The sequence below is a fragment of the Podarcis muralis genome, chromosome 2 (assembly GCF_964188315.1).
Source record: "Podarcis muralis chromosome 2, rPodMur119.hap1.1, whole genome shotgun sequence".
In the NCBI taxonomy this organism is placed as follows: Eukaryota; Metazoa; Chordata; class Lepidosauria; order Squamata; family Lacertidae; genus Podarcis; species Podarcis muralis.
In genome coordinates, this window is record NC_135656.1 from 13,551,879 (window position 1) to 13,564,388 (window position 12,510).

At 46.3% G+C, this 12,510-nt stretch overlaps 1 protein-coding gene across 1 annotated transcript; it reads right to left on the minus strand.

Annotated features, from left to right (window-relative positions):
- Nucleotides 1–1,334: 1,334 nt before the first annotated feature.
- Nucleotides 1,335–9,387, minus strand: LOC114589848 (solute carrier family 2, facilitated glucose transporter member 5-like). The gene is made up of 5 exons (XM_028716272.2): nt 8,975–9,387; nt 7,199–7,300; nt 4,744–4,819; nt 3,357–3,484; nt 1,335–2,146 (listed from the first exon to the last, which is right to left on the minus strand). Exons 1-5 carry the CDS (start codon nt 9,071–9,073, stop codon nt 1,973–1,975), a joined length of 579 nt encoding a protein of 192 aa, XP_028572105.2. The 5' UTR covers nt 9,074–9,387; the 3' UTR covers nt 1,335–1,972.
- Between the last annotated feature and the right edge of the window lie 3,123 nt (nt 9,388–12,510).

Consider the following 12,510-nt stretch of genomic DNA (forward strand, 5'->3'; position numbering starts at 1 on the left):
GCGAAGCTGAGTGTTGGAAGATTCAGAACAGAGAAAAGAAAGGACTGCTTCATGCAGTGTGCAGTTAACCTGTGGAACTCCCTCCCACTAAAGGCAGTGATGGCCACAAAACTGGATGGCTTTATAAGAGGTCTAGGCAAATTCATGGACGACAAGGCTATCAATGCCTACTAGCCAAGATGGTTGTACTGTCCTTCCATAGTTGGAGGCTGTGATGCCACAGAAGGGTGCTCTTGCGCTCGGGTCCTACTTTCCGGTTTCTCAAAGGAATTTGGGGGAACAGGATGCTGAACTAGAGGGGCCATTGGCCTGATCTAGCAGGTTGCTGTTAGCAAGATAAAAAGGTAAAGGACCCCTGGACGGTTAATCCCAGTCAAAGGCGACTCTGGGGTTGCGGCGCTCATCTCACTTTCAGGCCAAGGGAGCGGGCGTTTGTCCACAGACAGCTTTCCGGGTCATGTGGCCAGCATGACTAAACCGCTTCTAGCGCAACATAACACCGTGACGGAGACCAGAGCACATGGAAACGCCGTTTACCATCCCACCACAGCGATGCCTATTTATCTACTTGCACTGGTGTGCTTTCGAACTGCTAGGTTGGCGGGAGCTGGGACAGAGCAACAGGAGCTCACTCTGTTGCGGGGATTCGAACCGCCAACCTTCTGATCGGCAAGCTCACTGACAACCCACCCCAGAATCCAGCTCCTGAGCCTTTTGGTCCCTGGTCACTTCCGCAAGCTCCAACATTCCCTGACGCCCCAATTCCGCCTCCCTCACCTCACACAGGCCTTCTCCTGGGCCATCTAACTCCACCTCCATCTTTGCTGCCCCCATCTCGTTGGAATCCACCTGTCGCCTCCATGGCATCTCCTCCACAGGCCTGATGACTGAGTTTAAGAAACCTTAGGGACACTTTTACCTCAGGCCTTTGAGGCAAAGGCGTCAGTGTGGCTTCTCACAGCAAAGAGTATCTGAGAGCTCATTGGGATGGCCTTGGGACCATCTCCCAGCCTAACCTACTTCACAGGGTTGGCGTGAGGGCAAAATGGAGGAGAGAACCATGGATGCTGCCTTCAGCTCCTTGGAGAAACAGGCAGGATTGTAATTTTGTGGTTGTTAGAGCCTGGATAGCTCACTTGGTTAGAGTGTGGTGCTGATAACACCAAGGTTGCGAGTTTGATCCCTGTCTGCGACAGCTGCATATTCCTGCATTGCAGGGGGGTGGACTAGATGATCCTCAGGCTCCCTTCCAACTCTACATTTCTATGATTCTATGAAAAGAAACACACAGACTTCCTGGAGACAGGGATATACATCACACGTGGATTTATTATTATTATACTTCAGTTTATACAGCAGGTGTTATTATCAACAAAAATGTAATAATGATAATGAAGGCTGAGCAATAAGCACCAATAGAAAAATAGCCTGTTAGACAGTTTTTTCTTTTAAAAAAAAGATATTGAGGAAGCCAAGTTCATTAGTTTCAATGGGTCTACTCTGAGTAGGATGGCCATTGGGCATAACTCTAGATGAGGGCTGGGGAACTCGTGATGTTGTGGGAGGGATGGGGGACTCCTGATGTGGGAGTCCAACCCCTATAAGCCCCAGCCACCATGGCCAGTAGTGATGGGAGTCACAGTTCAGCAACATCTGGAGACATCTGGTCCCCCATATGTGGATTATAGGTGCCTGAGAGCTGGACGCATCATCCAGAAATGAAGTTCCCTGCTGTGTCTCTGCATGAGTGGCTGATCCAGCTTTTATTAAGGCTGATTAAAGCACGGATGGGTAGCCTATGACCCTTCAGGTAGGTACATAAGCCAATAGTGAGAGGTGGTGGCAGTCGGAGTCCAGTGTAGGAAAAAGAAGGAATAAAGTCCAGGCTGTTCAGTCAGACCAGAAGGGAAACCGCTGCGATCACCAATGGGCCAACCGAACAGAATATCTGCATGGACTGTCTCCCAAGTTTCTAGTCCTCTGAGATTTGCATGAGCAGGAGGGTCCTGGTCATTCGGATTGCCTCGGTCCTCCTGATATCCAGGAAGTTCTGGCCGCTGGTTTCCGGGATCTGCTTGAAGGCATAAATTAAGATGGCTACGCAGAGAGGCCAAAAGAGGAGAAAGCTGTAAGGCTCAATGTGTATCTGGAGAGAGAAAAGAGAGAAAAGGATAGAGAGAAAGAGCACAAAATGGAGTGTGTGTAAGAGGATGTCATCAAGCTACAGATAGTAGCAGCCACACCAACTCCAGCATAATGGCAGGCAAGCGAGCAAGCAGGCAGCCCATGCAAGCTGTTTAACGGGGCAGAGATCGGAGGCACTTCTCAGAGCGGTTTGGCAAACTGCTCTCTGAAGCACCCTTTGTTATGTACTAAAGTTCTCACCCTGGGCCAGCCGGGGGATACTGTAGATAGTTTTCACTCAGGTCCACATATGCAAATAAGGGATTGAAAGTGACGTTCAGTGATTGGATAGTTACAGAAAATGGTTACTGTTGAATTCTAGTGGAGCTCTATATAAGCAGGCTGGCTGAACCCTTCAGTTCAGTTCTGTTCTGGCCTGTGAATAAACAAGAGCTGTTTGAAGAATCGCTGTGTCGTCTCATATGGCTCACCCACAACTTAACACCCTTGTTCAACACAACTAAAGCAAGGTTTAATGGAGGGGGCAGGTGCTTCAGAAAACCGGTCTCTGAAGGAGGAATGGCTTCTGAAAGTAACAGACTATGCAGAAGTGGCAAAGCTGACAGCTAAACCAAGAGATCGAAATGACAAACTTTTTAATAGATGAGTGAAGGCCTTTTGGGGACTATTTGAAAAAGCATTATAGCCAAATGAAATTGCAGGCAGGATTTGAGATATGAGCAGTGGACGAAAAACAATAAAATAATTGTACTAGAAGGGTTTGTGTTTTTTTTGTAATAGAGAAGAGTTTGTTATATAACGCAGCAGAAAAGGGTTTGAATAAAAACATAGGGAGGGGTGGGTGGGTGGGAGGGAGGGAAGCCAATCTATGAAACATAGTCGTTATGTAATTATCTAATTTGAGAAATTTTGGAAATCTTTATCTTAATTGCAAAGGAGGCCAGCTACAGAATGCACATTTAACGCAGCAAAGTCAACACACAAAAAACCATTATCTTAAACATTTCAAAAGGAAACATTGCTAAAGGAAGTCAAGTATCAAATGCACCTTTAAAACAGCACAATTAGAAGGAGAATAAAATGTTATCATAAGCATAGAACATTGCCGCTGCCAATGGTGCCTCATGGCAGGTGGAGTCTGTGGAATCTCAGGCTTGATGACCTGGGACTCCTCTAAGAGAACCTTGTATGTATTAGCCAAAGCCACTTACCTCCATCTGAAGGAACACGACTCCGATAACAAATTTGCAGAACCAGTGAACACAGCCCCCAGCCATGAAGGCAGTGGACCGGGATGACTGAAGGAACAGCTCTGCTACAATCACCACTGGAACCGGATCTGGGCCAGGAGAGAGAGAATGCCCCATTTTCATTTTCGCTAACAATAATATAACAATAATTTCTTATTTATACCCCGCCCATCTGGCTGGGTTTCCCCAGCCACTCTGGTCGGCTTCTAACAAAATATTAAAAGTACCGGTACATTAAAACACCAGTCATTAAAAACTTCCCTAAACAGGGAAGTTTATCTATGCTACTCATCTCTTGTGCTTCCTCAAGGAGCCCTGAACATCCTGGCCATATATTTAAAATGCTACGATGCCACTTTGAACGGCCGTGGCTTCCTCCAGAGAATTATGGGAGCTGCCATTTGTTAGAGGTGCAGAGAGTGGCTAGGAGGCCCCTATTCCGCCGCCCCCCCCCCCCGTCAAGAACTGAAATTCTTAGACTGGTTTAACAACCAACTCTTCTTCTCAGAGAACTCTGTGAGGGGAGTAGAGCAGGCATAGGCAAACTCCAGCCCTCCAGATGTTTTGAAACTACAATTCCCATCATCCCTGACCACTGGTCCTGTTAGCTAGGGATCATGGGAGTTGTAGTCCCCAAACATATGGAGGGCCGAGTTTGCCTATGCCTGGAGTAGAGGATTCTCCCAATAACTCTCAGCACCCATAACAAATTACAGCTCCCAGAATTCCTTGGGGGAAGCCATGACTGCTTGACGTGCCATGATGCTACTTTAAATGTATGGCTGGGAATGTGGCCCAGGTAAAGACTTAGGGGTGTAGCCAGTGAAGTTCTACTCAGAAAAGACCTACTGAAATTAGCGAACTGAAGTTAGCCACGTTCGCTAGCTTCAATGGATCTACTCTGAGCAGCACGAATGTTGGATTCCCCTTCAGACTTATGATGATGTTTGGCAGCACACTTACACAGCTGTTTGGGGTGTGTCTGTGTGGCATTGCATATATTTTTATGGACTAAGTGTGTCTTTGTCCAACTATGTCAGTACAGTGGTACCTTGGTTTAAGAACAGCTTAGTTTATGAACAACTTGGATTAAGAATGCTGCAAACCCGGAAGTAGGTGTTTTGGTTTGTGAACTTTGCCTTGGAAGCAGAACATGTTCCGCTTCCTGTTGAGTGTAAATTGTGTCCCCTGGTGCTATGGGAAAGCACGCCTTGGTTTAAGAAACTTTGGTTTAAGAATGGACTTCCGGAACAGATTAAGTTCGTAAACCAAGGTACCACTGTACTGGAGAGCTCAGTGTAACAAGAGATGGACAAGTCTCATAAATCATCTTCATCAGAGAGCTTACCTGGCCCGATGGACTGTCCAATGAGGAAGAGGGTAACGAAAGATGAGCTGACATATGACATCCACCAGATGGTCTTCTGTAGGAGAAAGGGACTCACAGTTCAGGCAGAGACAGTGCTGTGGTTGCAAATGACATAGATACTCCACTACTGCAATCATTATCACCAGAAAACCCTATTTAATAGGACCGTGACTGTGTTCCTATGCTTGGGCATAAGCTCCATTGAACTCAGTGGTGCTTTCTTCTCCCTAGTATCAACCATCTCAGACCCTACGATCAGCAGGTGATCAGCACCCTGTTGGTGGTGGTGCCACTGGGGACTGCCCAGCTGGCGTTGACACATAACAGGGCCTTTTCAGTGGTGGCTCCTTGCCTGTGGAATGTCCTCCCTGCTGTGGTGCATCTCTCACCCACTCCCTTCATTACTTACTTTCAGGAATTGAATAACACTCTTGTTTAACCTAGGCATTTAATGGCTGAAAGACACTGCTCCTGGCAACCCTATGATCACCAGCTAAGAGTGTTTTTAACTGGTTTTTTTATACATAAAAAGGTTTTAAACTGGTTTTAGAGTGTTTTAAAATTGTTTTGAGTTGTGTGTTGTTTTTTTAAAAAAAATTATCATTGCTGCATGTGCTACCCTGGGCTCCTTTGGGAGGAAGGAAATCAAAACAACAATAAAACAACAACATGGTTTAATTAACAGCCTATCTGCTCTGTCCTGCAAAATTTCTCAGTTTTATACCAGTTCAATTGTCACCACCTCCTGCAAGCAATTCTTGGAACTGCCGTTTGGTGCCAGAAATTCCTGAGCTTCCCCCACAGAGCTACCATTTTGTCAATGTGCAAATGTTCATGTTCCGTGACTGTAGAAATAAATGAACAAATAAATAAAATTATAGGGTTTTATCCAATGCCAGTCCAACTCAGTGCAGCCTCGCTGAAGTTAATGGACTTTAGCTCATCTCGGCTGGTATGCAGCACTGAAGTTAATGGATTTCAGTGGTGCCCCGCAAGACGAACGCCTCGGAAGACGGAAAACTCGCTAGACGAAGGAGTTTTTCGTTTTCTTAGCCGCTTCGCAAGACGCATTTCCCTATGGGCTTGCTTCGCAAAACGAAGCTTGCCCCGCAAGCTCCGGGGATAGCGGGGAAGCGCAGCGCGTCTTCCCCTCTCTCCCCAGACCCCTTTTGAACCAAGGGGCGGCAACGGGGAGAAGCGATTCTCCCCGCTGCCCCTTCCCTTGCTTTAAAACAGGTCCGGGGACAGAGGGGAAGGCGTGCGGCGCTTCCCCTCTGTCCCCGGACAGTCTCCATAGGAACGCATGGATTGATTTTCAATGCATTCCTATGGGAAACCGTGCTTCGCAAGACGAAAAACTCGCAAGAAGAAAAAACTTGCGGAACGAATTAATTTCGTCACCACTGTTCTTCATTTATTATTTAATTATCTATTGCATTTCTATCCCACCTTTTCCTCTGAGAATGTCCAGGTGGCACACACGTGATTCTCCCTCTCCCACAATAACCCTGTGAGGTAGGTTAGGCGGAGAGGCAGGGGCTGGCCTCAAAGTCACGCCCAGTGAGCTTTGTGACCCAAGTGGGGATTCGAACCCAGTTCTCCTCACACCCCAATCCAACAATCTAATCCATGGGTAGGCAAACTAAGGCCCAGGGGCCAGATCCGGCCCAATCACCTTCTAAATCCAGCCCGCGGATGGTCCAGGAATCAGCGTGTTTTTACATGAGTAGAATGTGTCCTTTTATTTTAAATGCATCTCTGGGTTATTTGTGGGGCATAGGAATTTGTTCATTCCCCCCCCCCCAAAAAAAATATAGTCCGGTCCCCCACAAGGTCTGAGGAACAGTGGACCAGCCCCCTGCTGAAAAAGTTTGCTGACCCCTGATCTAATCGCTGCACCACACCAGCTGACCACCACACCACATAATTATGATGGGTTCCCTCTGAGTAGAATTCAGTTGACTGCAACCCATAATTTCCATTAAAGCAGCACCCACTACACAAAATCAGCATCATTCATCATGTGATGCTCTTCTCCATGTGCCATCTCCATAGAGTGGCAACAGGAGAACGGTCTTTTCAGTGGTGGCACCTGCTTATGAAATGCTCTCTTCCCAGGGAGGTTCACCATCACTAACTACTTGGGGGCACCAGGCAAACATGTTTCTTTTCAGCCAGGCTCGGGGAGTTTGGGATATTGTGGCCTCCTTTGCGTCATGCATAAGAATGCTTTTAGCTTTTATTTTATTTCAGTTTTGGTTTTCATTCTTGTCTTACATTGCAAGTCCCTTGGGGACTTTACTTTCTGCAAACAAAAAAGACTAACAAATGCAACAGATAAATTATTATTTATCATTATCCCAAGAACTGAGGGCGCAGCATTGGTGGGTGCTTAGCGTCAGACATCAAGAGTTTGCGGACTTGCAATACAGACCTGTAATTCAATCGCCATGGCTAAGAGGACGCAGGTGATGCTACAGACCCCCAAGCCACTGAGTAGGAGATTTCTGTGCCCCGAAGAATCAGCAAAACGGATCTAACGGATACAAAAAACAGGGAAGTTAGAAAGAGAGAGGAAGGGTGCTTCAAGATGGCCTGCCTATTGAGCATACGTTCTGATTTATTTGCAGGGAGATGTCAGCTATTTAATGGGTGACCATATTCATTACCTTACAGGGAGATTAGATAATTCCAGTGCATTTCCTTGTTGCTTCCTGCATTTTTGGGAAGAGGGTTTGTTGCGCTAAACCTCCCAATCATCTCTCGCCGCTCATTGGCTAGTATGTGATTAGGAACCTAAGAAGCTCCCTTGTGCCAAGTCAGACCATTGCATCCCTCTAGCTCAGCAATGTCTGCACTGACTGGCAGTAGTTTTGCAGGGTTTCAGCCAGGGTGTCTTCCCTAGCCTTGAGATACTGAGGATTGAACCTAGGACCTTCTGCCTGCAAAGCAGATGCTCTACCATTGAACTATAGCCCTACAGACGTAGGAATATAAAAAACTACCTTATATTGAGTGAAGCCCATTAGCCAATCGAACTCAGTATTGACTACACTGGCTGGCAGCAGCTCTCCAGAGTTTCTGGCAGAGTACATTCCCATCCCTACCTGGAGATGCAACTGGGGATTGAGCCCATCTGAATCCCACCCGAAATTAGCAACAGCCTGGATGGGCCCAGAGGTGAAAGCTCTGTTTTTACTTAACCCTAAGCCAAACCAGGCACTCAGCTATACAGCTGCAAATAAAACGTTTAAACTGGGTTGCAAAGTGCATTATACAAATGTGACACGAGATGGCGATGGTGAGCTATGGCAAATCCAATAAATTTTTCGAAACTTTGTTCAAAAGCATTTCCACAGCGTTTTTGATGTGTCTAGATTCCACCCAGATCTCTGGAGAGGCGATGGCAGCCATTTTGCCCCTCCTCTGTGAGCTAAGCCATGGTTTGTCTTTGCATGCCATCTGAACCCGGACTTGTAGTTTGTCTGTAGGAAACTGGAACAACTCAGCCAGCTTAACACAGACACACACTATAAAAGTGCTGGCCTTTGGAGTAGGCCAAGGGTAGAAGCATTACAAGGAGGAGCTAAACATTCATATCAGGGGAGGCGAACGTGATGCCTTCTAGACATTTTTGGACTACGATTCCCATCAGCCCCAGCCTGTGTGACCAATGATTAGGGATTATGGAGTTGTAGGCCACAACATCTGGAGCTCATCACGTCGGCGTTGATGTAGAAATGGGAGAGAATCTTACCACCAGGAGAGTTATGAACATAAGCAAAATCTATATCGTTATGCTGATATACCCGACAATTTTATTTTCTAACCCCATAGCCATGTAGAGTATCTCCATATAATAGCTGGCCTGAAAGGAGAAACAGACATTCTTAGCTGAATGATGACCCCCTATCAGGATACAGACAAATCTGTCCATTTCAGTTTCTGTCGTTTTTTCAGTCTAAATTTCGGTTCTCCACAGAGAGCCAGTGAGGAGGGGGATTTTTCACTGCTCAATATCCCACCCACTAGAGGAGGCCACAATATCTACAGTTCTCCAGGCTAAAGGCCAAACGCCTGGCTGAAAACAGTTTTGCCTGGCACCTCAAATCAGCCAGCGAGGGCACCAGGCAGGCTTCCCTGCGGAAAGCATCCCACACGCAGGAGCCACCACCGAAAAGGCCCGTTCTCCTCGGGGAGATTGCCCTACCGCGTTAATGCCCGTGAGCTGCTGCCCGCCCATCAAGACGACGGCAGAGACGAGGTGGTTCCATATGTCATCGAAGTGATACATCGTAAAGATGTCCATATCCTTTCCCAATTCCTCAGAGAGGTCCTCCTCGTGGAGCTCTTCGATTTCATCCTCCACGTTGTCCCAGCCCCTTAGCTTCACCAAGGCTGTGTGGAAGGAGACGACTGGCTTACCAGTGCCACAGACCACCCATGTCGGCTCAGCAGCATTTGGAAGGTTCTTAGCGCCCCCCACCCCCAGTCTGTACACACTGCCTCTTCCAGCAGTGGAGGCTGGTGCCCGCTGGAACTGATATGGCAGAGGTCAGGGAGGCCAACAGTAGGGGGCGCCAGAGCGAACGGCTGGAGGCGCTAGAGCCAATGGTGAGTAAAACCAATGAGTTCTAGCTTTGTCCCCATTTTCCTCCCCCCCCCCCCCCTGCTGAGTTCAACACTGAGCCTAAAGAGAACATAGCCAGTTTATGCAGAGATTAGACTACAGCATACAATCAGTCTATATTTAACATTCTTTCAGATATCTTTACGGGGTGGTTATATGATAAGGGGGACGTGGGTGGCGCTGTGGGTTAAACCACAGAGCCTAGGACTTGCCGATCAGAAGGTTGGCGGTTCGAATCCCCTCAACGGGGTGAGCTCCCGTTGCTTGGTCCCTGCTCCTACCAACCTAGCAGTTCAAAAGCACATCAAACTGCAAGTAGATAAATAGGTACCACTCCGGCAGGAAGGTAAACAGCGTTTCCGTGTGCTGCTCTGGTTTACCAGAAGCGGCTTAGTCATGCTGGCCACATGACCCAGAAGCTGTACGCCGGCTCCCTCGGCCAATAAAGCGAGATGAGTGCCGCAACCCCAGAGTCGGTCACGACTGGAAGTAATGGTCAGGGGTCCCTTTACTTTTGCTATATGACAAGGAGCATTCTCTGGTTTGCTTTTGGGTTGTTTTTACAATTTCCCTTTAACCATTCATTCATTCATTCCATGCTTTCCTCCATCACTTTCCAAACTACCAAAAGTCAATTTTTTTCTTTTTAAAAAAAGGAGGAGGAGATTTGTGGTCCTAGGGCAAAATAGCATTTTAAAATCACTTTCAATGTGCAAAACTTTTCAAGGATGCACAGAAATCCCTCTTGCAAAGTAGCAGGAGTCCGGAAGGCACCCTGCAAATTCCCTTGTGCTACAACTACGCGTGGCCTGGAGAAAGTGGATGGAGAGAAGCTTCTCCCCCCCTCTCTCTAGAATTCACCGACATCCTAGGAACCTGAATGTTGAAAGATTCAGAACAGACAAAAGAAACGACTTCAGTGCACTACCAAAGTCTCTCCTGCAGGAGGCAGCGACGGCCACCAACTTGGATGGCTTTCAAAGAGACTTGGGCAAATTGATGGAGAGGAAGGCTATAGTCTCAACTGCTACTAGTTTTGATGGTTGCGTTCTGCCTCCACGGTTGGAGGCGGCAGGAATGCTTCTGAATCTCAGTTGCTGGAAACCACAGGAGGGGAAGGGGCACATGCTCAGGTCCAGAATGGAAACTGAAATTGATATGGTTTTGCAAGTATCCTTTCAACACCTTCCAGTGCCTTTCTATCTTCTCTTTTGAGACCATATTGAAAAATCAGAACTCCTATTAGAATAAACAAGTTCTGTTTTAAATACTGAAATACTAAATAAGATGGATAACAATGTATAATAGAAAAAGGAGCATGAAATTAGGTTAAAGGTGTGTGAAAGAAAGTAATAGAAGTGGAAAGAAATTGCAATTGAGTAGACTGGAAGTCTAACACAAGGGTGGGATGAGGGGTGGTGGGTGGTGATGGGAATTATCTGTGGGATTGAGTGTAGGTACGTTTGAACATTTTTAAGGATTGAAAGGGGTAACAATTTCAAAAAAATCTGACTTTCGGCATTTCACTCAAAAATGGTGCCCAACGGTTGCAAATGCTCCCCTGAAAGGCTTGGCGGTCGAAACAGAAAGCTTTTAATCACAGGACAAAGAAATCAGCCCTCGACAACTTAACCGGCGGAAAAATATTTTTTTGAAAAAATCCCTAAGCCCCGGGGTCACAATTTCAGAAAAAATGTGACTTTCGGCAGTTCACTCAAAAATGGTTCCCAACGGTTGCAAATGCTCCCCTGAAAGGTTTGGCGGTCGAAACAGACGAATTTTTATCACAGGACGTTTGAACATTTTTAAGGATTGAAAGGGGTAACAATTTCGAAAAAATCTGACTTTCGGCAATTCACTCAAAAATGGTGGCCAACGGATCCAAATGCTCCCCTGAAAGGTTTGGCGGTCGAAACAGAAGGCTTTTTATCACAGGACAAGAAATCAGCCCTCGACAACTTAACCGGCGGAAAAATATTTTTTTGGAAAAATCCCTAAGTCCCGGGGTCACAATTTCAGAAAAAATATGACTTTCAAAAATTCACTCAAAAATGGTGCCCATCGGTTGCAAATGCTCCCCTGAAAGGTTTGGCGGCCGAAACAGAAGGCTTTTTATCACAGGACGAGAAATCAGACCTCGACACCTTAACCGGCGGAAAAATATTTTTTTGAAAAAACCCCTAAGCCCCGGGGTCACAATTTCAGAAAAAAATTGACTTTCAGCAATTCACTCAAAAATGGTTCCAAACGGTTGCAAATGCTCTGCTAGCGACTGAGGCAGCCACGGTGAGAAGGGCTGTCCAGTCAGAAAGGTTTAACAAGGCAATTTAGCCTGGAGAGGCGGCAGCTTACGCACGAGCAACCCCATACGCATTACACGCGCGGTCAGAATTCCAGCAAAAATCTGACGTTCTGCAATTCACTCAAAAATGGTGCCAAACTGTTGCAAACGATCCCCTGAAAGGTTTTTCGGTGGAAACAGATTGGTTTTTATCATTGAAACAGAATTAGCCCTCGACGTCTGAACAACTTTTTTTGGAAAAAATCCCTAAGCCGCGCGGTCACAATTTCAGCAAAAATCTGACGTTCTGCAATTCACTCAAAAATGGTGCCAAAGTGTTGCAAACGATCCCCTGACAGGTGTTTCGGTGGAAACAGATGGATTTTTATCATTAAAACAGAATTAGCCTTCGAGGTCTGAACAACTTTTTTAAAAAGAAATCCCTAAGCCGCGCGGTCACAATTTCAGCAAAAATCTGACTTTTTGCAATTCACTCAAAAATGGTGCCAAAATGTTGCAATTGCTCCCCTGAAAGCTTTTTCGGTGGAAACAGGTGGGTTTTTATCATCGGAAACAGAATTAGCTGTCGATGTCTGAACCTGCGGAAAAACATTTTTTTTAAAAAATCCCTAAGCCGCGCGGTCACAATTTCAGGAAAAATCTGACATTCTGCAATTTACTAAAAAATGGTGTCAAACTGTTGCAAATGCTCCCCTGTAAGGTTTTTCGGCGAAAGCAGAAGGGTTTCTCTCCTCGGAAAAAGAATTAGCCCTTGACGTCTGAAGTTGCAGAAAAACTTTTTTTAAAAAAAGACAGAGACATATTTGTTCTGAAA

Coding starts and splice junctions, on each gene's coding strand:
- LOC114589848 (XM_028716272.2), bottom strand. CDS start 9,073: ATGGACATCTTTACGATGTATCACTTCGATGACATATGGAACCACCTC. Junction 4,820..7,198: donor CCATGGCGATTGAATTACAG/GTCTGTATTGCA, acceptor TTTCTCCTACAG/AAGACCATCTGGTGGATGTC. Junction 2,147..3,356: donor TCGTGTTCCTTCAGATGGAG/GTAAGTGGCTTT, acceptor TTCTCTCTCCAG/ATACACATTGAGCCTTACAG.